General features: G+C 38.0%; 1 protein-coding gene across 1 annotated transcript in view; it reads left to right on the top strand.

The window, feature by feature from the left end:
* The window catches only part of LOC124613418 (DNA polymerase eta), a 194,202-nt gene that overhangs the window by 144,834 nt on the left and 21,575 nt on the right, over positions 1 to 27,793 (top strand). Inside the window, exon 8 of the mRNA XM_047142120.1 lies at positions 2,387 to 2,556. Within this exon, the coding sequence (XP_046998076.1) occupies positions 2,387 to 2,556 (170 nt within the window). The remainder of the gene's footprint in view (positions 1 to 2,386; positions 2,557 to 27,793) is intronic.

Consider the following 27,793-nt stretch of genomic DNA (forward strand, 5'->3'; position numbering starts at 1 on the left):
TTCTAATTTGATATTCATTCACAAATTGTCTACATATTTTTCTATATTCATCTTTTGTGTATTTCTGTGGAGTAATATCATCAATTTGCTTCTCAGTTTAACAGTATTTACAGAATTTGGATTTGATGCAATCTGAAGGCTGCTTCGACAGTTGTGCTTCCATTTATACAAAAAAAAAATTTCATTTGTTGAACAATAAGAGTGAAGATTCATCTGCTTTTTTCATATTTAAATTTTATACGACACTGGTAACGATTTTTATATGCATCTAATAAACGGAATTCATTACAACAATTTGATTCAATTAACTCAGATTTAAAAACCTCAGTTAATTCCAACCCTAAATCATTTTTGTCAACCTTTATTTTAATATCAAAATGCACTCTGTCACCGGTAACAAAACAATTAGCAGAATGAATGTTGTGTTTAATACTGAACATGTTTAAATTTTCAGTAATGAGTTTCATTTATATGAAAGAATTTTTATAAGACAATTTTAGTTTTATCCATCCAACTGATGTGCAAATTATTGAATCCTAACCATATAACATACACTTCGTCACCTTTCTGCCTCAAAACAAGATAGACATCTGTATAATTTGTTTCATGCAGTTCTTGCTCATAAAAATTTCCTTTCAATTCTTCGCTGTCTAAGCTTTTAACTTATATTGATTGGGTTAGAATAAATAACGTCTTCAGTTTAAAACATTTCCGTTGACCAATTGATTGTGAATCCTTTCTCAAAGATGCTTTTGAATTTACTAATTCTTACTTTGTCATCTGTTTTATATTTAGCATCAGTACCTATCAAATTCATTACATGAACAGTTTGCACTAACATTTTTCTTTTTTCATTTTCTTTGCTTACATCTTTTGGCTTCATTTGTATTATTGAATGTTTCATATTATTATATTCATCAATTACATATTTAACTAAATCAATCCATTATAATTGCCATTAAGAGCCCTCTGGATAATTGGAATAAAGGAGTACCTACCACTAAAAAAAACTGGAGGGCTTTCCTTCAAACAGTGCTGAAGGTTTTACTATTTTCGAGAATGAATTTATTTTTCCTTATTAAAAAATTTGATTCATTCAGTTCATAGTAAGCAGGCACATGATTTGCACACAAAAATTTTTGAATGTAAAAAAAAAATCCTCCGAATAAGTTTACCATAAAAACTTCCAAAAATTCTATTGTGATGTTGCAGACATAAGCAAGCTTCGCTTGCACTCGAAACTGAAAATAAAACAGTAAATGGGTAAGTTACAGCTTTCAATCATGTCATGTTGATGAATACAACAGAAAACTTGAAGGACATCCAGCTCAAATGGTCTACTCCAAACAAATTACTACATGGCAGCTGGCTTAAGCAACCTTTGCTTGCGCTTAGCGTATCCGGAAAAAATCCTGGGAAAATACTGTAATGACTTGTTGGCAAAATAGTATATTTACATGCTGTGTGCAGCCCTAGTTGCTTTTTCGATGTTCAGACTGAATATAAATATTTGGTTAACTAGCAAACAAAAATCCAACAAATTTAGTGCACTCTGGCGCTAGCCGATGGATGAAGTGGAAAATAAAAAAAGTGACTGTGCTCAAAGTGCCCATATATTACTGTCACCTATAAAGGGAGATTAGTATGACCCACTCTCGAGTTTGGGAACCCAACCAGGTCTCAACAAAGGAAGACATTGAAGTAGTTCAGTGGCAAGCTGCTAGATTTGTTAATGGTGGGTTCATCAACACAAAAGTATTACGGAGGTGCTTCACGAGCTCAAATGGGAATCCCTGGAGGGAAGGCAACATTTTGTAATACACTATTGAGAAAATCCAGAGAGCCGGTATTTGAAGCTGACTGTAGAATGATTCTACTGCTGCTAATGTATATTTTGCATAAGGTCCACAAAGATAAATAAGAGAAATTAGGACTCATGTGGAGGCATATAGGTTGTCGTTGCTCCATCACTCTATTTGCAAGTAGAACAGGAAAGGAAATGGCTAGTAGTGGCTCAAGGTACCTTCCACCATGCACCATACGGTGGCTAGCAGAGTATGTGTGTAGATGTAGATGTTGTTTTTGTCTGATAGATTGCTTGTGGCAAATAGCAGTGAAGGTAACCTCTTACCAGAAATATTTGAACAGAAAACTTGCTACATATTATATCACTGATGGAGGGATGATGTTTGAGTACCATATACACACATTATTCTCTGTTATATTTGCATATTACACCGAATCCCTTGTCCAGAGGTTGTGCGTCATTCAGTGGCCAGAACTTCACATCAGTGTGTGAATCCTACCATTCCATTCAAACATTACTCAGTTACGTAAATTGACTCATTACTGTGAAAGAAACTACAAAATATGTTCTTGTTTGCAGAATAACCGACGTGCAAAAATGATTACAGTGTCATACAGGCAGAAAAATAATCCCAAATCTATTTCATCGCGTTGTGGACCACTGTCTTCATATGATGTGAATAACATGGCAAAAGAAGCATATGAGTTACTTAAAAGCAGTAATTCATGTCCGCCAGCTGATGATAAATGGTATGTTTTTTTTATCATAATTTAATGTTAGACACATCACATTTTGTATTTCTTTTAGGTTTACCCATTGTATAGAGTATTCCATCACCTTTTGGGTGTGCATCCAGGACAGCATCAGTCATAAATAAAACTGAATGTGTGTAAGCAACCACCAAGTCAACAAATCCACAGTGCTTATAAATTATGTGGTTAATTATTAAAATGGATAGCATGTTTGGACTGCCTTACTCAGAACAATATTTCCTCTGAGAGCCTGGGCAAATGGAAGCCACCCATTTATTGTCTCAGAGGAATTATTGTTCTGAGTCTCCGCTACCTGGCATTCCAAAACATTCCACCCATTTTTAATAGTTAATCACATAATTTGTAAGCACTGTGGATTTGCTGACTTAGTACATGCTATGTTTTATTCTCAGATGTATAAATTTTTGTCTATGACTGGCACTCTTGTTTCTGAGTGTGCTATCTGTGACATAGAGGCATTTACTCCACAATATTGAGTCAAGTTGTTTTAATTCGGTCACCTACTCACCTTGAAGATATCTGAATAGTTATTATCCAAAATATTGAAAGAATGCTTGCCCAAAAGATGATGCACTCTACTACATCCTATTTGTTGTAACACACATTTTAAAAAATTATGGTACTGCTGTGTGCGTGCAGGGTCGTTGAGGGGGGGGGGGGGGTGGTTTGTTTTCCATCTGTTTCAGACAACAGTTATTTACCTGCATTAATTGCATGCAGTTCAGTATCATAAGAAATCTTCTGTTCCTGCCTGTTGCCATTAACTGTTGCGTAAAATACATTATTTTTGGCAGCTTCTGAGACTAATTTATTTGAAGAATACAGTAGTTTGTTATAGCATGTGTGTAAAAATAGAAGCATTCTCTGTCTGTACTCTTATGTGTGCTCAGTAAACTTGCATTCATTGAGATGTTTTAGTTCTTTTGCTAACACAGCTCTCTGCTGGTGCTCAATTTTTAATTCTACATAGCATATTTTGAGAGTGACACAAAGTAGTTTTGGACTTTCCCAGCACCATCATTATTGCTCCAATAAGGCTTCACAAAAGCTGTCACTTTTGCAGTCAGGAACCCAAATACAGACAGCACATTACTTCTATGGTCACATTGTAAAGGTACTGAAACATCAATGGATCAGATTCCAATCAAGCAACCAGCACTGATTTCGGGACGTGCTGGCCAGGATATATTGAAATGGTTAAAGGGATTCAACCATGTCAATAAATACAATAGTTGGGATGACATGATATGTGTTTTTGCCATGTCTGCTTTTATTTGGATGATACAGATGAGCAGTGATTTAAGAACAATGATGGGAAGTTCAAGAACGCGCAGAGAGAATTAGCAAGAGGTCCACATAGCTGAAGAACAATACCAGAGGGAAACAACACAATTACCCTGTTACTATTTGTGAACACAAGAGTAGGATCACACTTGCCGGTGATGATGTCAGGACTCTAGGTCATTGAGACGAACTCGCAGAATACCAACAATGCGATTGATGTGTGTTTCAGTTGCCAGTAGATACTGTTAAGTACTAGAACTAGGATTTTACACTGTGTATTATTTTCAGTGTAAAGTCCGGTGTCAATGGCTAATATACATAAGCAGATGGCAGTCAGTCTGTTTGTAATAATTCCCAGTCTGCTGCCACTAACTCTTTTTCTAGACACAGCATTACAAAATTATATGTGGGGTGGCTCTCGATGTTGGTGATTTTGTAAAATTTCATGACCAGCCAACTGTCCTTGGAGCTTATTTATGCCGTCGGAAATTTTTTAATGTAAGCCCTTAGACACAACATTGCATCACACCCACCTGGCCAACACCACACTCTGGTTGTTCCACTCTACACATGACCTCGCTCAACGCTGTCATGTTGTAACCTGCTGTTTGCCCAAATCTGATTGGCCCTTTCCAGTTCTACATTTGCACAGTATTTTACATCTCAAAACTGGTACTCAGCTCTTATATACACAAATAATTCAACAGGATATTCCTTATATTAACATTATATTAAGACAGCAAAATTTCAACGACATATTTTATTTTTGTACTATAAAAATTTAAATTTAAAGCTGCCTCTCCAAACTTCCTGCTACTGAGATGCCAGTGTTCCCTTTTTTTAACTTTATGGCCTAATTATTTCATTACTCCATAAAGTAATGAAACTCCTGCTCTGCAGCATTGTCACCAAAATACCACACACAAATAAAAAAAATATTACAGTATGTAGTAAGAAAAAGAATAGTGTTCAATGATTATTACTCCTGAAGACATCAAACAACAGGACAATTCCATACACACCAGGCAGCTGCTGATGTCTCCAACCAATCTGCAGGATGAAACCCATTACCAAACTAATGAGGGACCATTTGCAGAGATGAACCCCTGCAGATAAAAATCCATAAGGAAGAAGAGGTATTGGGGAGTCACATGGATGTCATCTTCAATGACATAACAAACTGAAGAAAATTGTGTTCCAAAATTCAAAGGCCATTGCATTGGGAGAAAACTTAAAGTGAACTTTGCCATGTTACCAGATTGCAGCTGTAATTGTCTCCTGGATTAAACTTCTTGCAGTTTTCACAAGCAGTCATAGACTTTGGGAGACTGGAGCTCCAGATTGATGAAGCTATCCCAACAAGTTCATACAGAAACAATTGTTCTGAACTGTTGTCTACAATTGAATACTGACTTTCTCACTGCCATCAATTCAATGTGTTCTAGTCAACAGTTTAAATGCTTAGTTTAACTGTGAATTTCAAACAAAATGTAAAAAGATACTCAGCCTCACAAAACAAATCTATATTCCAGCAACAGTCATAACCATCACAAGTGAACAAGTAGAGCTCTGTGTTTATTCATTTATTTATTTATTTATCGGCCTCCGTAGTGCAGCAGTCACATTACCGCCTACCACATAAGTGGGCCTGGGTTCGATTCCCGGCCGGTTACTGGGTGTTGTGTGTCCTTCATCATCATATTCATCATCATTGACATACAAGTCCCCGAAGCTGTGTCAACTAAAAAGACTTGCAATACGGCAACCAAACCCCAAAGGTGATTTCCAAGCCAATATATGCCATACAATCACTTCATTTATTTATTTACACATCAAGTTCCGTAGGACCAAATTAAAGAGCAAATCTCCAAGGTCATGGAACATGTCACTACATGAAATTACAACATAAAAGTAATAACAGATAAAAATAAAATGTGTATGAACCCGAAAAAAAGTCAATCCATAAGTTTAAGTAAATGCACTCAACAATACAACAAGAATCAGCTTAATTTTTGAAGCAACTCCTCAAAAGAATAGAAGGATTGGCCCACGAGGAAAACTCTTCAGTTTCGATTTGAAAAAGCGCGTGGATTACTGCTAAGATTTTTGAATTCGAGTGGTAGCTTATTAAAATGGATGCAGCAGTATACTGCACACCTTTCTGCACAAAAGTTAAGGAAGTCTGATCCAAATGCATGGTTGATTTCTGCCAAATGGTCACTCACTTCAGATACAGTTCGAATAGTAAAAATGGCAGCACTAAGTCTTTGAACAAGATCCTGAACATGGGCTGTCCATGACAGTTTACTATCTATCTGAACACCTAGAAATTTGACTGTTCAGTTACACTAATCATATGCCTATTCTGTGAATTTAAAGTTACACTAATCATATGCCTATTCTGTGAATTTAAAATGTCGGGTTTTGTTGATTTGTGTGTTAGAAACTGTAAAAACTGATTCTTATTGTGATTTAGTGTTAGTTTATTTTCTAAAAGCCATGAACTTACGTCATGAACTGCACTATTTGAAACCTAGCCAATGTTGCACATGACATCCCTTACTACCAACTTCTGGAGCAATATTTTGTGATCAACGCAATCAAATGCCTTAGTTCAGTCAAAAAATATGCCTAGCGTTCGAAACCGTTTGTTTAACCCATTCAGTACTTCACAGAGAAAAGAGAATGTAGCATTTTCAGTTGTTAAACAACTTCTAAAGCCAAACTGTATTCTCTCTTTTTATAAAGCAGTTCCACTACTGAGTACTTCAGTCGTTCAGGAAACTGACCATTCCTAAAGGAAAAATTACAAATACGGCTAAATACCAGGCTAAAATTTGCAGCACAGTACTTCAATATTCTGCTAGACACTCCATCATATCCATGAGAGTCCTTAGTCTTCAGTGATTTAATTATTAACACAATCTCCCACTTGTCTGTATCACAGAGGAGTATTTAGACATCAATCTTGGAAAGACATTTGCCAAGAGAGTTAAATGATTCCCTGTAAAGACTAAATAATTATTTAATTCACCAGCGATGCTCAGAAAAATGATTGTCAAATACTGTACATATATCTGATATATTTTTACTACAAACTGACTTTATATCGTTAACCTTGTGCTGCTGACCAGACACTTCCTTCACAACTGACCATATGATTTTAATTTTATCCTGTAAATTAACTATTCTATTTGCATACCACATACTCTTTGCCTTCCTTTTGACATTTTTAAACACTATTACAATACTGTTTGTAATGGCCTACTGTAGCTTGACTGTGACAACTTCTAATATTTTGATATAATTCCTGCTTTGTTCTACATGACATCCTTATCCCACTAGTCAGCCACTGAGCCTGCCTTTTACTGCTCTAGTACCCCGTTCAGAACATTCTAATGGAAAGAAACACTCAAAGAACATGAGGAACTAGAAACACCCTGCCACTCTTGTTCTTTGACAAGATTTAAAAAACTCTCTGTTGCTGTTGGATTAACTTTACTACACAGTTTGTAATTAAATGTGACATCTGTTTGATTACAAAAGCCTTTTAGTGTTAAAATTTGTGCATCATGGTATGAAAGGCCAATTACCCTTTTACTAACAGAATTCCCACCTAGTAATGAAGAACGAACAAAAGTATTGTCTATGGCTGTGCTACTGTTCCCCTGCACCCTAGTTGGAAAAAATACAGTCTGCATCTGATCATATGAATTTAGGAGATCTACCAACATCCTTTTTCTTGCACAATTATATAAAAAATTTATATTGAAGTCACCACATATAACTAATTTCTGGTATTTCCTACAAAGTGAATCAAGAAGCCCCCCTAGCTTGAGCAAAAATGCTCTGAAGTCAGAGTTAGGGGACCTATAAACAGCAACAATTAGAAGTTTACTTTCATTAAATTCAACTGCCCCTGCACAACATTCAAATATCTGTTCAGTGCAGTGTCACGATACGTCTATGGACTCAAATGGAATACTGTTTTTTACGAACATAGCCACTCCCCAACCCCACAAGGAGCTCCTTGAAAAACAGCCAGCTAATCTGTGTACTGATAAAGGGAGCCTCTGAATTGTCAGATTATTTAAGTGGTGTTCCGATATACCAATAATTTCAGAGTCAACATCTATAAGCAGATCACTAACTTTATCTCTAAATTTTATATTTTGATGAAATGTGCTAATTCCTTCTCTACTCGGAACATGACGTCCTCTGAAGGTGAGCTCTTAGTTAGAGGGACTTCCTCTAAGCAGGTATACCTATCAGCTGACTTCAATCTAAAAAAAGGTGCAGCTGTAACACCAACTACTACAGGAATTTTTCCATGAGTGATCCCACTACCACCGTCACCTATAAGCTTCACCAGCCTCTCCTTCCCATACCTATTGAGGTATGTGAAGAGGAGGCTGTCCATGAATATCAGCTGAATGCCATTGGTACAGAATTCCCCCTCAGAAGAATCTATTATCCAACCATCAATAGGTCCCAGCAGGAATAAGGAACAGTGTCGGTGAGTGGTCATCCTGTTTCAATTTTATTGCTCATGTACCAATCCAGAATGGAGATAACGTAGATCAGACGATTCAATGTATAACTCCATATGAACATTTGGGATCATCCCCCTGCCAATAATCGTAATATTGTGTGTGCCCCGCTGAACAGAAGATAAATCAGAAGGAAACAGAGACAGTACTGCAAGATGCCAGTGTGTCCTTAGTCCTTTCCTGTAGTCCTCATGAGAAGAAAGATGGCAAATGGCATTCCATCATAAATTGCAACTGACTGAACATCACTAAAACAAATGTGAACTCATTTCATGAATCGATGATGCTTTGAACTAACTAAATGGAGTAAAGTCTTTCTCTACTACAGATATAATGACTGACTACTGGCAGATCATAGTAAATGAGACTGATGAGGAAAAGATTGCTCTCATAACACACAAGTTCTAAGTTATGCTGTTTGGTTTGTGGATCACTTCAGCCAACCTTGAAACCATTTTGGGCAACCTCCTTTAGCATCCTTTAGCTTAAATGGATGAGTGTTGTAAGTACTTGGTCAAATGTTGTTTCTTGAATACATTTGTAGAGTGTCGAAGACACTTGTCAACAGTGCTGAAATGTGTCCGTGAGCCAAGTCTTCATCCAATTGCAAAAGTTTGCCTCTTCATCGTGCAGGAAATAAAATTTTTTGAATATGTAGATAACAGAAAGTGTCTGTTGTGGTCCAGAAAATATAAGAGCCGTAACAGATTTCTTGACTTCTGAATACATGTGCGATTTTGAGAGGTTTCCTCTGAATGTGGTCCTACTATAGACACTTCATGAAGAATTCAGTTGTCAGATGTGGCCACAACAAGAATTGTAGCAGGAAGACACGAATTTTTCGTGGATCAGGGAGCAAGAAAGATCTTCCTGTACCCTTTAAAGATGTACTGTCATCTCTACCAGTCCTGGCACTTTTTACAAGAATGCCTACTCTACTGGTCATGAGAGAGGTACATTTCTAGTGCAAATCAACGAAACAACTGGAAGAGTGGTTGCTTGTGCCTCCGTAGTTTTCTCCAAGTTCAGAAAGTACTTCTTTACAACTGGGAAAGAGTGCCTTGCGGTTGTTTGTGCAGTCATTAAGCTCCGACCCTTTTTGTGTAGCAGATCATTCACTGTTGTGACTGACTGTCATTCTTTATACTGGCTGACGACCCTGAAGGATCCATCAGCACAATTGGTGAGAAGGACTCTGAAGCCATGGGAATAGGACATTGTTGTTGTATACAAAAATGGATGCAAACACAAGGATACCAACTGACAACTCTTTTTCACGAAATCCATTGGAGGATTTCAGTGCTGGTGATGTTCCAGTCGCTGCTCAACTAATAAACATTACAACAGAACAAATGGAAGATCCAGCAGTACTGAATACTGTAGAAGCCTTAGAGAAGGAAGAAGCTGTAAAAATTCACATTAATAGATGGAACATTTACTTGTGCCTTTGTCCCGCATTTACGCAGGGTCAGCATGGTTAAGGTCGGATTTGGCATGGTTAATTCAAGAGGAGGGCTCATGCCCTTCCTATCACCACCTCGTTGAAGACAACACAACACCCAGTCCCTGAGCGAGCGGAGAAAATCCCCGACCGAGCTGGGAATTGAACCCGGGCCCCATGGCATGACAGCCTGTCGCACTGACCACTCAGCTATTGGGGACCATTAATAGATGGAACATTGTATTAAACTAATTATGATCCAGTGGGACAGAAATTGTTGCTTGTGATTTCAGCTCTTTTACAGACAGCCATACTGAAGTATTCTCATGACATGCCAGCATCAGATCATATTGAATCTGTAAATACCCTTGATGGAATCAGAAGCATGTATCATTGGCCATTTTTTCTAGTGATCTCTCAGGCATTACGTTTATCCTTTGTAGGGAATGCTAATTATGGAAACATGTGCCTTAGTCACTCTAGGACATACAGTACCAATTCCTCCAGCAGTTGTTCTAATGCAGTGGATTGGATTGGAATTAGTCTCTTGAGGAGATTTTTTCAAGTTTACACATGGCAATATTGCAAATGGAAAAAAATGTGCACTGACTATTTCACCCGCTAAGTTGTTAAAAGCCTGTATCAATTTTCAAAATTTCAGAAATTTCCGGGTTTCTTGTCAAAGATATAATTTTGAAGCATGAGACACCACATATAAAGAGCTCTGATTGTGGAAAAGTGTGTCAGTTGAGACTAGTATGAGAAGTAATTACACAATTGAGCATCATCCACAGGATGACTACTGTCTACCATTCACAAATGGAATATTTTAATAAGATATTGACGAGAAAGTGGGATCATGAAATTCGTGGACAACATTGCACTGCAGTTTTCTCACAGTTTTTCCTGATTCACAATTTAAAGGCTGCAGCACTGCAGCAGCAATGGATGCTTTGTTTCCATTTCAGCTTGATGATGCCCAATATTACATCAACAGAACTGACAAAGCAAGACAGCTGGCACACATGCAGACCTTGGATGCCCAGGATAAAGACCGTTAATGCAGTGACATCCAACACTGACATGGGAGCTACAACACAGGCAACCTAGTGTGGATTTTTATATATGTGTCTGTAGGTTCAGAGTATCAGAAAAACTGTTAAAGCACTGCTTCAGCTGATACCAAATCTTGCCTCACTTGTCAAGTTATCATGTACAGAGTAAAGGATGGTAATCCTACACCAAGGAGACAAAAACCACATAAGATTGCTTAGATCCATCACATTTCCAGTTTTTAAAAAATACATACATCCAAAATTGCTGTTTTTATATTAAGGTCTTTAAAATTTCTTGGCTGTTACATAGATAAGGAAAATGAGCCATCAGGGAGGCATAAAAATGATTCTACATATGACTGGATTATGGTGAAAAGGATGATCAGTTTCAGTTTTAGACTGATGGAGGTACATGGTAGAAAGGAAGGGGGGCAAACATATTTTGCTATGTCATAAAAAAGATCCAATAAATTCACATTCTGCTGAAACATCAATTCAGATAAGTTTATTTCTGTTTGATATTGTTGTATAGTTCACTGATGATAATTTCTTGCAGTTTTTGGATAAAGTACATGTTCCAGTCACATCAATGTGACCACCACATATGTTTGATGTCAATATGCAATAACCACCCATAGACAGCAGGTGGAAGTACTAGCAGTGGAGGATATATAAAGTGTGTCAAGAAGATGCGGAATACATGCAGTCATTTGTCATCCAGGCCAGAGGAGAGAGCGTTATGGTCTGAGGAATGTTTTGTGACATTCCTTGGATGATCTTGTCATTCCTGAAGGCACAGTGGATCAACCCAAGTATCCACCTACCCTTGGGGACCTTGTCCACCCATACATGCAGTTTGTTTTTGGCACAATGACATATAGCAGAAGGATAGTGCTACCTGTCACACAGCTCGCAGTTTACATGTGTGACTTGAAGAGCAGCAGGATGAGTTTACCATACTTCCCTGGCCACCAAACTCCCCGGATTTGAACCCAATCGAGAATCTAAGGGACCATCTCAGTCGGGCTGTAGGCTTCGTGGATCCTCAAGTGAAAAACCTAGTACAGCTGGTCATGGCACTGGAGTCATCATGCCTTCATATCCATGTTGGTACCTTTCAGAACCTCGCTGACACTCTTCCTGCACATTTCGCAATGGTCTGCACTGCAAATGTTGGTTATTCAGGCTTTTGACAGATGGTCACATCAGTGTGACTAGACAGTGTATAATCCACTTATCTGATGTATAAGTGGTTTGAGGTCTGTACTACCAGTGAGTTAGTTAGCTAGTTAGTTAGGTTAATTATTTAGTTCATACCATGTGTCACAGATTATTTGCACAATTTTTATCAGAATGGTCATGGGTCAATTTACAGCATAGGTTCTCAGCCTTTTCCGACCCAATGCTCTCTTTTCGGAGAAAAACATTACCGTATTTACTCGAATCTAAGCCGCACTTTTTTCCGGTTTTTGTAATCCAAAAAACCGCCTGTGGCTTAGAATCGAGTGCAAAGCAAGCGGAAGTTCTGAAAAATGTTGGTAGGTGCCACCACAACTAACTTCTGCCGTCGAATATATGTAGCGCTACACAGGCATACTTTGTAGGCACAAAGGTAAATACTGGCGCCAAAACCAATGCGTCAGTAAATAAATTTAAAAAAAAAAAAAAAAAAAAAAAAAAGATGGAAGACGAGCTTTTTTTCTCCGCCCCGAGTTTCGACCACTGCATTTTCATACATTATCCAACGAAATAATACAAATTCCGAATTGTTCATCTTCGAATGTAGCAGAATTTCAATGTACTACGAAAATCCGACTGGCAAAACTATTTGAGATGTTTGTCAATATGGCCAACTCTAAGTTCTGAATTTTTTCCTACCTGTGAGAAGAGATGGTTGCTAATAGGAACCTGATGAAATGTGAATCACATGCAGTATTCTCTTCACCATAAGAGTAATACGAACATAAACATTTTACCATGTATTCTTTCGTGTTTCCTGCTATCTCATTTAAATCCTGTCTGCCTAATAAACTACGAAACTAGAGACAACAGCAAATGCGGAAGAATATACGTATCGTGTCATGTTTATATATTATTCTTATGCCTAATAGTGATACAGTCAGAAATGAAGCACGGCAACTGACTAGATTTTTAAATCTAAGACGACTCTAATTTCTGTGCAGAATTTGACGTACTAAAGAAGCGGCCGCAAAGATTTTCAAACGGGGAAAAATTTTCGCCCAACTCTCGTTCAGAACATGTTCTATCATACGCAGTCTATTATTTGGTTCTTGTTGATCATTATCAAAGAAAGCAGCAGTGTAAGTAACAACAAATAGCAGTCTCTTGCCATTGTTTTGCTAATGAGACGATTCCTCTCTCTTGTTTTTAATTGTAAGCGGCGGTAGCGCGCACAAAAGTAAGCCATGCCGAGAGCGGCGACAAGCCGTAAACACGCACTATCAGAATGCGACAAACAATGTATGACACAGCGCAGTACTGCATTTTCAGCTTAGAGTGACGTAAACACGTATAACAAAGAAAACAGCACTTATCAGATCAAAGCAAAATAAGCAATCGATCCAAACCAGACGAAGCACGTGAAAAAGGAAGGGTACCCGTATAAATACGGACGGAGCGCCTGACGCATAGCAATGGCTACGTGGTAAAGCTTAACTGCTAAGCTTACGACTCGAACCAAACTACTGTAGCTGTATCATCATTCATTATACCTAAATTGTGTCTCCTATTAGAATGGACCAACTTTGTTTCGATTTGGAGGTGCGGCCTAAAACTTTTCTCTCCCCTTGAATTTCGAGTCTCAGATTTCAGGTGCGGCTTACGGGAAATTTTTTTTCCCTTTATTTCGAGTCTCATTTTTCAGGTGCGGCTTGGATTCGAGTGCGGCTTAGATTCGAGTAAATACGGTAATCCAACAATGCTGTGATTCAGAAGGTGGGAAAGATATGAAGATAAGTAGTGGAAGATTGAAGTGTGAACTGTCCGAGTTGTGCTCCAGCTGCTGAATTTCTAAGAGCACTGTTCTAAATAAGCAGGCATCTGTGTTCAAATTCCAGCTGGTTTACATTTTTCAAAATTACTTTTATTGAAAGGTATTAACAATATTGGTGTCATTCTCAGAGGTTGCGTAGCAAATATATATTTTAAAATTTTACAATATTTTTAATGAGAGATCTGAACTTGGTATAATGACAATAATTTTACAATATTTGGTATCACTTTTGTCATCAACAATCCCAAATTTCTGCACTCTAAGACTGACAGTCTGTTTTTGTTCTTGGTAACTATCTTGCTAACCATGCTAAATCGTCTTTCTAGTAAATATGAAGATGGGTAAGCGATGAAATACCTCTTTGCTGCAGCCCATAAAGCTGGATACAATATAGGAATTTATCTTTTTAGCCATAATTCTTGGCATGCATTGTTGAATTTTAATTTTAACTCTTCATGTTTTGAAAATTCTATCAGCTTTTCCTGCAAGGATAATTTTGATATATGTGGATAAAAGGTTCCAGTACCCAATCTGGAATAGTCATTTGAACATCATCCTCAAATCTGTTTGTAAAATCTTTAAATGGCTCCATGTGCTGACAAAATAGTAAATGGTCATCATTTGTTTTCACAGAAGAAAGATTTGGAAACTGATAAAATCGTTTTCAACCTAAATTGTATCTGTGCAAGGCAAGTTTTGACACAAAAGAAGGAACAGTTGCCTTTGTTTTGATTAAATTAAACTCATCTCCTTGTATCTGTAGATTCATTTCATTACATTTACTGTTCAGATCAGTCAAATATGGTATATGACCCCTAAATTTCAGTCAATTAACCCTAAACAAATGATCTTTGTTTTCAAAAAACGTTAAAACTGTAGCAGAAGCTGTAAAACCTTTTAGTCAGGTACACTATGACAGCCAGTGAACCTCTGTGTGTAGGAGCAGACAGTTGAAATCTTGTTAACTGCAGCAATTATGAACTATAAAGAGCTATGAAGGTGATCGCTAAGGTTTTTTGCTACCAAATGTCAATTATGGTTACTCTGTTTGATACTGCCCTTTTTAAATATGAAATTAGCCCATGGTATCATCCTTCCACTGCTGCAGCACCATCTATAGCAACTGACACAATATTTTTCGGAGGAATATCTTTTTCTTTAAGGTAGTGTTCAGCATACCAGATTTTACTTTAGAATCTATTCCTAATTTTGAGACAAATAATAGTTCTTGACAGATTTTTTCCTTATTTTATGGAATGATCATAAGCAAGATGTAAACAATTGTTTTTTGATAATATCATCAACCTGCTAAGATAACTCAGTAGTCATCAAAAAACTTTTTAGAGAGTTTTTGACATCCTTGGACATTTCATCTGCTTGTGTCTACTATCAAACAATGGAAAATCCAGGATGGGAATGTAACAATATTATGAAAAGGAAAGTTGCTACTCACCATATAGCAGAGATGCTGAGTTGCAGATAGGCACAACAAAAAGACTCTCTCTCTCTCTCTCTCTCTCTCTCTCTCTCTCTCTCTCACACACACACACACACACACACACACACACACACACAAATGGAACTCACACATGTACGACTGCAGTCTTAGGCCTGAGACTGCAGTCGTGTGTGTGAGTTGCATTTGTGTGTGTGTGTGTGTGTGTGTGTGTGTGTGTGTGTGTTTTCCGTCTCTATACTATGCTATTGGTCAAAGGGACTTTCGTGATATCAGATGGTGGCTTGTGCAGAACGGTTTGCAGAACTTCACTGTGCGTATCAACTCCTCTCCAATAGTGTGGGATTTTTCTGATTTAGCAGTATGTAAAGAAATTTTGTAAGAAGCAAGTAACCCATCCACATCTTCATTTAATGCCATTCCAGACATATTAAGCAGGTTTTGATGCCTTGAATGTTGTTCCTTGAGGCTTTGAAAGTAAGACAAATTTTTTTTTACTAGCATCTACTTTTGCCAGATGTTCTAACTTGGAAGGTCTCATTGCATCATTTGAGAATACTCTTTGGCAGAGCAGATGCACTGCTAATGCCTTATTTACAGGCATCTGAATAAAGCCATTCTTCAAGTATTTGAAACTGTATTGTTTCCTTTTTTTCATTGGTTCTGACATAGGTCTGTAAAAAAAAACTGCTTCAGCCACCACAATACAACTAATTATTATAATTATGAACCATGGACCTTGCCGTTGGTAGGGAGGCTTGCGTGCCTCGGCGTTACAGATAGCCGTACCGTAGGTGCAACCACAACGGAGGGGTATCTGTTGAGAGGCCAGACAAACGTGTGGCTCCTGGAGAGGGGCAGCAGCTTTTCCAGTAGTTGCAGGGGCAACAGTCTGGATGATTGACTGACTGGCCTTGTAACACTAACCAAAACGGCCTTGCTGTGCTGGTACTGCGAACGGCTGAAAGCAAGGGGAAACTACAGGCGTAATTTTTCCCAAGAGCATGCAGCTTTACTGTATGGTTAAATGCTGATGGCATCCTCTTGGGTAAAAAATTCTGGAGGTAAAATAGTCCCCCATTTGGATCTCCGGGCGGGGACTACTCAAGAAGACGTCGTTATCAGGAGAAAGAAATCTGGCGTTATACAGATCGGAGCGTGGAATGTGAGATCCCTTAATCGGGCAAGTACGTTAGAAAATTTAAAAAGGGAAATGGATAGGTTAAAGTTAGATATAGTGGCTAATTAGTGAAGTTCAGTGGCAGAAGGAACAAGACTTCTGGGCATGTGAATACAGGGTTATAAATACAAAATCAAATAGGGGTAATGCAGGAGTAGGTTTAATAATGAATAGGAAAATAGGAATGCAGGTAAGCTACTACAAACAGCAAGTGAAGGCATTATTGTGACTAAGATAGACATGAAGCCCACGCCAACCACTGTAGTACAAGTTTATATGCCAACTAGCTCCGCAGATGACGAAGATATTGATGAAATGTATGATGAGATAAAAGAAATTATTCAGATAGTGAAGGGAGACGAAAATTTAATAGTCGTGGGTGACTGGAACTCGATAGTAGGAAAAGGAAGAGAAGGAAACGTAGTAGGTGAATATGGAATGGGAGTAAGGAATGAAAGAGGAAGCCGCCTGGTAGAATTTTGCACAGGGCATAACTTAATCATAGCTAACACTTGGTTCAGGAATCATAAAAGAAGGTTGTATACATGGAAGAAGCCTGGAGATACTGGAAGGTCTCAGATAGATTATATAATGGTAAGACAGAGATTTAAGAACTAGGTTTTAAATTGTAAGACATTTCCAGGGGCAGATGTGGACTCTGACCACAATCTACTGGTTATGAACTGTAGATTAAAATTGAAGAAAAAAGGTGGGAATTTGAGGAGATGGGACATGGATAAACTGAAAGAACCAGAGGTTGTAGAGAGCTTCAGGGAGAGCATTAGGGAACGATTGACAAGAATGGGGGAAAGAAATACAGTAGAAGAAGAATGGGTAGCTTTGAGAGATGAAATAGTGAAGGTAGCAGAGGATCAAGTAGGTAAAAAGATGAGGGCTAATAGAAATCCTTGGGTAACAGAAGAGATATTGAATTTAATTGATGAGAGGAGAAAATATAAAAATGCAGTAAATGAAGCGGGCAAAAAGGAATACATACGTCTCAAAAATGAGATCGACAGGAAGTGCAAAATGGCTAAGCAGGGATGGCTAGAGGACAAATGTAAGGATGTAGAGGCGCACATCACTAGGGGTAAGATAGATACTGCCTACAGGAAAATTAAAGAGACCTTTGGAGAAAAGAGAATCACTTCCATGAATATCAAGAGCTCAGATGGAAACCCAGTTCTAAGCAAAGAAGGGAAAGCAGAAAGGTGGAGAGTATATAGAGGGTCTATACAAGGGCGATGTTTTTGAGGACAATATTATGGAAATGGAAGTGGATGTAGATTAAGATGAAATAGGAGATATGATACTCTGTGAAGAGTTTGACAGAGCACTGAAAGACCTAAGTCGAAACAAGGCCCCGGGAGTAGACAACATTCCATTAGAACTACTGAAAGTCTTGAGAGAGCCAGGCCTATCAAAACTCTACTATCTAGTGAGTAAGATGTATGAAACAGGCGAAATAACCTCAGACTTCAACAAGAATATAATAATTCCAATCCCAAAGAAGGCAGGTGTTGACAGATGTGAAAATCACCAAACTATCAGTTTAATAAGCCACGGATGCAAAATACTAACACAAATTCTTTACAGGCGAATGGAGAAACTGGTAGAGGCCGACCTCGTGGAAGATTAGTTTGGATCTGTAGAAATGTTGGAACACATGAGGCAATACTGACCCTACGACTTATCTTAGAAGAAAGATTAAGGAAAGGCAAACCTACGTTTCTAGCAATTGTAGACTTAAAGAAAGCTTTTGACAATGTTGACTGGAATACTCTCTTTCAAATTCTGAAGGTGTCAAGGGTAAAATACAGGGAGCGAAAGCCTATTTACAATTTGTACAGAAACCAGATGGCAGTTATAAGAGTCAAGGGGCATGAAAGGGAAGCAGTGGTTGGGAATGGACTGTGACATGGTTGTAGCCTATCCCCAATGTTATTCAATCTGTATATTGAGCAAGCAGTAAAGGAAACAAAAGAAAAATTTGGAGTAGGAATTGAAATCCATGGAGAAGAAATAAAAACTTTGAGGTTCGCCGGCGACATTGTAATTGTGTCAGAGACAGCAAAGGGCCTGGAAGAGCAGCTGAACGGAATGGACAGTGTCTTGAAAGGAGGATTAAAATGAACATCAACAAAAGCAAAACTAGGATAATGGAATGTAGTCGAATTAAGTCGGGTGGTGCTGAGGGAATTAGATTAGGAAATGAGAAACTTAAAATAGTAAAGAAGTTTTGCTATTTGGGGAGCAAAGTAACTGATGATGGTCGAAGTAGAGAGGATATAAAATGTATACTGGCAAAGGCAAGGAAAGCGTTTCTGAAGAAGAGAGGTTTGTTAACATCGAGTATAGATTTAAGTGTCAGGAAGTCATTTCTGAAAGTATTTGTATGGAGTGTAGCCATGTATGGAAGTGAAACATGGACGATAAATAGTTTGGACAAGATGAGAATAGAAGCTTTCAAAATGTGGTGCTACAGAAGAATGCTGAAGATTAGATGGGTAGATCACATAACTAATAAGGAAGTATTGAATAGAATTGGAGAGAAGAGAAATTTGTGGCACAACTTGACTAGAAGAAGGGATTGGTTGTTAGGGCATATTCTGAGGCATCAAGATATCGCCAATTTAGTATTGGAGGGCAGTGTGGAGGGTAAAAATCATAGAGGGAGACCAAGAGATGAATACACTAAACAGATACAGACGGATGTAAGCTGCAGTAAGTACTGGGCGATCAAGAAGCTTGCACAGGATAGAGTAGCATGGAGAGCTGCATCAAACCAGTCTCTGGACTAAAGACCACAACAAGAACAACATGTAAATATAAATAAAATTTTGATTTGTGTTGTTATTACAGTTTTCAAACACAGACATAATATAAAAAATCTTTGCACTTTGCGAACAATATTTCCCGTATGTGCTTTTTTTGGACGATACAATTATATATTCGAGTGCATATACAAGATTTATCACAATAAGGCAGATTGGTGGAGTACAAAATACTAGTCAGCAATAATCGATTTTTTTTTTTTTTTTTTTTTTTTTTTTTTTTTTTTTTTTTTTTTTTTTTTTTTTTCAAACCTATTATATGGTTATGGAGGTAATACTTCAACTTTTGGCGCAACACTTCCCAAAGTCCCATCCAAATATCATATACTTCAAAATGTGTGTTTTTGAGAATAGGTGCTGGTTATCACAAATAGGAATTCAGAAACTTAGTTACTAGAATACAAGAAAGCAGTGCCAGTGTAGAAAACTGTACAAAATCTTGAGCAATAATTTGCTGTGGTTTCCTTAGGACCGTTAGGTATTTAAAGGCCTTGCTGGCAAAGCAACAACTGGGCTGTAAAGGAGCCAAAAGAAAAGTAACTGAATTCATATCAAATGAAATTTTGTATAATAATAATAACTATTATTATTATTAAATTGCGATCTTGCCAAAACCAGTGCAGACTCATATAATGTAAGCTTTGTTTATTTGGCTGCAAAAATCATAGATTATCACACATAATGTTGTGAACATAGCTTTTGCAAGTATTGCACGGGATGGAGGGTGGGAAGTGGCAGTCAGTGTCCCCTAAATTTGCTTTGGACACCCCCAGCCCCAACCCTCACCCCACACACGCGCGCGCACACACACACACACACACACACACACACACACACACACACACACACACACACCCATACACAGACCTCATTTCCACCCACTGATGGTGGACCCCATTGAGAGTGATTTACGGAATACCTACACATGATTTGTTTGCATGTACATCAGCATGCCCATTTACAGGTTGCAGAATATCACAGTAGCTTAAATTTAACAACAGAAGGTGTACATATTTGACTTTACCAGTTTTGATATTACAGAGGGAACAGAATTAAACTAAAAAACAAAAGTAAGGTTTTTACTTTATTCTGCACAAGGTACTAGATTTTAATTGAATTAAAATCAATGTACTAATTAATGTGGATTAAAATCAATCAGTAGAATAGAGGTAGTTGTCAGGAGGAAATAACATGCAGTTTAGAGTTAAAATTTACATTGTTACTTGTCAGAGTATATTATTGTACTAAATGTCAAAGATTTTTGTAGCTGCTTATTGCAATGTTTCTGTATTAGAAGAAACTTTAGTGTATGCATACAACTGTTTTTATTACTGTATGTAAACACCACTCACAATACTATCTTCCAAAATGACATATTACCCAAACCACTTTGACATAAAATACCATTTAGTATAAATGTTCAGTAATGCAAATATCAAAAGTTTCTGAACTTAGGACTTCAAAAACCTCAAAAATATATTTTTTTCTGTTTCAGATATTCATAAACATGTACTTTAAAATATTTGAAACAGTCCACCCTTTTCACAGACTCCTGTTCATTGGATCATATACATTGGCTACTATCCATGTGCTACGTTTACCATTGGTGTCACTCGATTTATGCTATAGAATGGAAATTTCTGTCTTTTTATACATATTGTTGACTATTTGCCTGTAAGTGTCTTGTCTTTTACATGATTAATGTCAACACTTACATCCTCTGTGAAAGTTACTATCTCTGCTTGATGTACGTCATGTGGAAGTTCATTCACATAGACTGGTGTACCAAAACATGATGATCACTGTCCACCATGAGTCTGAATGCTGTCTGGTGGCACTGCAGGCTTGTGATGCAGTAGAAAAGCAGAGCAGTGATGAATGAAGAATCAGTCTAGTGATGATACGGGCTGCAAATGGAGAAAGCCACTGACACAAGCAACTTGGATGCTGCTGTTGTCAGTATCTAAGGAAAGTTGTTGAAGAACAGTGAAACCTTGAGCAGATGACAGGGTATTGTATTTACATACCTCATCACAGAGTGTGGAGGTCTCTGTAAAGCAGGAAAGTGATATGTGGCAGGTCTGATGACAGAATAAAATGCTGCTGCAGACACATATGTTTCAGAGTGCACCACTCAGCACACATTGTTCAACATTGAGCTCCATAGCAAATGGCCCCAACATGTTCCCTTGTTGACTCAGTGGCATCACAGTTCTGATTGCAGTGAGCATGGTAACATAGAAATTGGACTGTGGACCAAAGGAAACATGTCACCCCATCTGATTACCCACCTTTCTTGTCACACCAGTCGACTGTTGTGTCTGGATATGGCACTATCCAGCTAAACAGCTGCCTGTTGCACCACAAATACAATGCAGGCCAGTGGGGCAATATTATACTATGCAGGACATTCAGCTGGGTTTCCATGACACCTGTAATAACAATTGAAGTCACCATGAGAGCTACAGAAACCATGAATGTTACTGCGGACTATTTGTTTCACTTCATGCAAGATTTCATCCACATTGACACTGGCATCTACCAGCAGTATAACTGTCCATGTCAAAATGCCAGAATTGTGCCACGCTGCTTTGAGCAGCATGGTGGAGAACTCACATTGATTGATGTCTTGACTACCATATTTTTTTGTAAATTATTCAGATTCATGGTGTAGTTCAAAGGCAATTTACTTTAGACTAATAATTTGCTACAATGATATCTGCAACTACATTTATGTGTAATTCATTTAACATTTATGTGTAATTCATTTAAGCATTTTTCTGTAAATCATGGTCTGGTGCTTTGTGGACATGGTGTTGGTGGTCAATAGTGTCCCAGATGTGTTCCACTGGGTTGAGATCAGAGGAGTGTGGTGGTCAAGACATCAATCAATGTGAGTTCCCCGCCATGCTCCTCAAAGTAATGTGGCACAAATCTGGCCTTTTGACATGGACAGTTACACTGCTGGTAGATGCCAGTGTCAATGTGGATATTAAAACTAAGTTTGTACTTGTCACCTTCTTCTTGAAATTTCATGGTGTCAAACTCTGCTTCAGCCTGATCTTTGTATGATGAAATAAACTTATTTGGCATCTGCGTTTCAATTTTTTCAAATATGATTTTGTAATATTGTGAGTGTAAGGAATTTGTTGAGTAAAATTTGGAACTTTTCCCGTAAGTGTTAGAGGTGCAAAGTGTTCTGTACCCTCATCATTTATAAATGAGTATGCATGTCTCTAATCAATTTTATTACAAAGGTAATTATGTTTAAATATCACGGAAAGTGATACTCTGTATTAGTTCAAATATTTATTGTTATAATGTGTTGTTATTCATGTGGGTACTCCTTAGGTGACAAACAGCAGGTGCTGCATGGAGCTACCAAGACCACATGGACAGCCTAGCAGGACCTCAGAGTAGTAAACTACAAGAATCACCAAAGAACACTTAAGACAGTAATGTTTAACATCATTTTAATAATGTTGTAAACACTGAATTAGTGCATGCTTAGTATCTGCTCGATATAAAACACTGTATGCAAATGTGTAAGAAATGTTAATAGTTATATGAAATTGCTGAAAATCTTTCTGAAAAAGTAATAGTAGAAGAATAATTATTTATCAGTATTTCATAAAGAAACACGTATGAAGAATTTTTACAGTTTTGTCACCTGGAAATCTTTCATGTGGTGACTTTGTGTTGAAAAATGAATCTGAAGTTAAGAAGTTCATTTTGAAAATTAATCCAGGTGGGGGCATGTGTAGTGAAACAAGCACTGGGGCACAACTGTCATGTTGTCGAGCATTCTCTGCAACAGAATACTGTGTGTTGCCAATACACACCCTCTGTGTATGCCCATTCATCCTAACTGGTAACTTGATAGTAGTCACACCAATGTAGAAGGCCAAAAGTGTTAATAACAGTGTGCGTCATTTCACAGCTGGCTCTCTCTTTGATAGAATATGTTTTTCTAGTTAAAGCACTCGTATAGGTGATGGTAGGACAGTCCATAGTGCAAGTCTTACAGTGGGGCCAGTCACAGGTGTAGGAGCCATGGGGTAGGGAAATGAGTGAAGAAGCAGCTTGGAGTCTGACCAGGATATTGCCGAGTTGGGGGGGGGGGGGGGGGGGGTTGGAAAGCTATTCTAGGTGTTGTGAGCAAAATGTCAGACAGAATGGACCTTATTTCAGACATTTTAGTAAGTAAATAACCTTGTTGAAGGGGCTGATTTTAAATATATTCGAGACCAGGAAAGTATTGAGTGACAAGAGGTATACTTTGAGAGATTTCTACCAAATAAATTAACAAATGCAGAAACAACAACAAAAAAAGTATGCCAAATTTAAATGAATGCAAAATCCCCAAAATTACCAATCTTTTACAGAAAATTGAAATTTAGCCTAGACTTCAATGTAAGATGTTTTAATGCAAGAGACAGTCAGTGCCTTCTCTGTGTTACAGCAATGGAAATACTATCAATGACATTGGAGTAATCTACTAAATTACAAGCGCATATCATTATCATTGATATGCAGCAGGATTTTTATGAATTACCTTGAAGAGTACGGTCTATTGACATAAAGTCAACACAGATTTGGAAAACATTGTTCTCGTAAACTACAACTAGCTGTTTACTCACACAAAGTGTTGAGTGCTATTAACAAGGGATTTGAAATTGATTCCTTATTTCTATATTTCCAGAAGGCTTTTGACACAAAACCTCACATGTGGCTTGTAATCAAATTGCATGCTTATGGAATATCATCTCAGTTACCCAACAGATGTTACGCAACAGATTTGTGATTTCGTGTCAGTGAGGTCACAGTTTGTAATAACTGATGGAAAGTCATTGAGTAAAATAGAAGTGATTTCTGGTGTTCCACAAGGTGGTGGGTGTAGGCTGCCTGCTATTCCTTTCTATATAAACAATTTAGGAGACAACCTAAGCAACTGTCTTAGGTTGTTTTTGCAGATGATGTGGTCATTTACTGCGTAGTAAAGTCATAGTAAAGTCATCAGAAGATCAAAACAAATTGCGAAACAATTTAGAAAAGCTATGTGTGTGAAAATTGGCAGTTGACCCTAATAATGAAAACAGTGAGGTCATCCACATGAGTACTAAAAGGAATCCATTACACTTCACTTACACAATAAATCAATCAAATCTAAAGGCCATAAATTCAACTAAATACCTAGGAATTATAATTAAGAACAGCTTAAGTTGGAAAGAACACATAGGATATATTCTGGGTAAGCTGAACCAAAGACTGTACTTTATTGGCAGGACGCTTAGAAAATGTAACAGATCTACTAAAGAGACTGTGTACACTATGCTTGCCTGTCCTTTATTGGAGTAATGCTGCACTGTGGGGGATCCGTACCAGATAAGATTAACAAAGTACATTGAGAAAGTTCAGAACAGTGCAGCACATTTTGTATTATCGAGAAATAGGGGAGAGAGTGACATGAGCATGATAACGGATTTGAGGTGGAAATCGTTTAAACAAAGGCATTTTTGCTGCAGCAGAATCTCTTCAGAATGCGAAAATATTTTGCTGATACCATCCTACATAGGGAGAAATGATCATCATAATAAAATAAAGGACATCAGAGCTCACATGGAGAAGTACAGATGTTCATTTTTTCTGCACACTGTTTGAGAGTGTTATTGTGGAGCTGGTTTGATGAACCTTCTGCCTTCTAAATTGTTTTGTGGGGTAGTATGTATATGCTTTTGAACTAGGGCTGGTGGGGTAGGAAAGGCTGAGGTGAGGATGCTGGTGTATTCCTGCAAAGAGGCTGCATCTGAACAAATACGTTTGCCTGGAACGCTAAGTCTGTACGGGAGGGAATGTTTGACACGAAATCTGTGGCAATTGTCAGAATATAAGTACTGTTGCTTGTGTTAGTAGGTTTGATGGGAACAGAAATTTGTAGCTGACCCTTGGTGAGGATGAGGTCAACATCAAGGAAAGTGGCATGGGATTCGGAATCGGGCCATGTGAAATTTAATTGGAAGAATGTATTTAGAGACTTTCACTTGGTCCTATTACAAATCCCACGCCACTTTCCTTGATGTTGACCTCATCCCCTACCTAGTGTCAACTACACACTTCTTGTTTTCTTTAGCCTTTGAGCAGTGTACTCCTGCAATGCTGTATACTGAATGAGGGGGTAATTGAGGAGAGTATGCCAGTAATTGCATTGCTGTTAGTACTCTTTGTTGTCTATGCTAGGAAGAACCTTTCCTTTCCTTGCTACGGACATGTACCAGTTTAGTGGTAATAATTACCCATTATCCTCTGTGCGGGGAAGTAGTTTTTTTTAATCCTTGCAGGGAAGTGCCAATTCTCTGGTTGGAATTTCATTCATATATGAAGGCCCATGAGGAAAAGGTAATGCTGTATTGACAGTGCTGGAAGAAAGAGAATATTCTCTGAGCATCTTCCACAATAAAACTCATGCTCTAATTTAGCGATTGTGCCAATCCACTGAAAAGTTTCTAGATTAAGATGGTTATGTTAATCTAATGAAGTGTTTTCTGATTAAGATTTCTGGAATATAATTTAGTTTATTTTATATGGGGATTTTGTAGATTCAACATATGAATTGACAATATCTGCTAAGAATTTGTACTGTGTGCGATTTTTTTTACCAGTGGTAATATTAATCGATGTGCTTTTTGTAGAAAGGGAATTCATTCTATTTTGAATTTTCAAAATGATGAGTGGTTCACTTAGTGTAATGTTTTTAGTGTAGCTAACTTTATTATAGACAATCAGTCTTATTCTTATTTTGCCCTAGTTAGGGAATGCAATAATGGATTATATCAGTGGCTACTTTGGATTGATGTCCAAGTAACTTCTGGTCAAGTTATTTATGGTTTTTTTATGCTAAACATGGATTAAATATTTCATGTAAATTTGTAAAAAAAATGGATTATGTAAATACAGTATGGTATGGTGATTGAAAAGCCAGTAGAACATACTGTTATAATGAATGAAAGACCTGTAACATACTCTGTGTCACAGGTCCTTTAAAATAGACTCTAGTTACTTATACAATGCTTAAAGATGCAATTTGTGGTGAAAAGATAATGACAAATGAACAAATAGAAATGTTATGACTTTAACTGGACTGATTGCCGGCCGCGGTGGCCGTGCGGTTCTGGCGCTGCAGTCCGGAACCGCGGGACCGCTACGGTCGCAGGTTCGAATCCTGCCTCGGGCATGGATGTGTGTGATGTCCTTAGGTTAGTTAGGTTTAAGTAGTTCTAAGTTCTAGAGGACTTATGACCTAAGATGTTGAGTCCCATAGTGCTCAGAGCCATTTGAACCGTTTTTGAACTGGACTGATTAGATTTAAGTCCACATATACTATGGTCTTGAAAGAAAAGAAGGATGATAGTAATAGTAATAATGATGATAACAAAGAATGATAATTATATAAAAAGTACACATACTTGATGTGTGCATAACTAAATAGGTTCCAAAAACAGAGCAGAAATGCTGAAGTTGGTTTGGTTTAGATACATTGATGACATCTTTGCCATATGGACTCATGATGAGGCTGACCTGTTAAAATTCCTGGAGTCTCTAAATACCTTCTCCCAATTAAATTTCACATGGTCCTGTTCTGAATCCCATGGCATTTTCCTTGATGGTGAGCTCATCCTCACTGAAGGCCAGCTACACACTTCCATCCACATTAAACCTACCAACCAACAACAGTACTTACATTTTGACAGTTGCCATCCTACCCATGTCAAACGTTCCCCCCACACAACCCTAGCATCCAAGGCAAATGTATTCATTCGGGTGCAACTTTACAGTAATACACCACCACTCTCACTTCCCATCCTTGTACCACTGATCCCTCCAGAAAACAATTTCGGAGCACACCACTTGTCAACTAGCATTATCCTGGCCTTGAATGTATCAGTCAGCTACTTTCACAGGGCCATGACTTCCTGAAATGAGATCCATTCTGTCTGAGATTTGGCCACCACACCTAGAACAGCTTTTCATCACTTTCCCAATCTCTGCAGTATCCTTGTTAGACCCTATGTTCCTTCTGCATCCATCTCCCCACCATATGGCTCCGACCCCTGTGACCATCCCTGCTGCAAGACTTGCCCTATGCCCCCTCCTGCCACCACCTATTCAAGCCCTGCAATCACCAAAAAATTATCATCAAAGAGAGAGCCACCTGTGAAATGACACATGTCATATACCAGCTGTTATGTAAACACTGTTTGGCCCTTTACATTGGCATGACTGCCACCCAGTTATCAGTCAGATGAATGGGCATAGTCAGAGGGTGTATAAGGCAACACACAATATCCTGTCACAGAGCATGCTGTACAGTGTGACAGTCATGATCTCGGTGTGCTTGTTTCA

The sequence above is a fragment of the Schistocerca americana genome, chromosome 4 (genome assembly GCF_021461395.2).
Source record: "Schistocerca americana isolate TAMUIC-IGC-003095 chromosome 4, iqSchAmer2.1, whole genome shotgun sequence".
In the NCBI taxonomy this organism is placed as follows: Eukaryota; Metazoa; Arthropoda; class Insecta; order Orthoptera; family Acrididae; genus Schistocerca; species Schistocerca americana.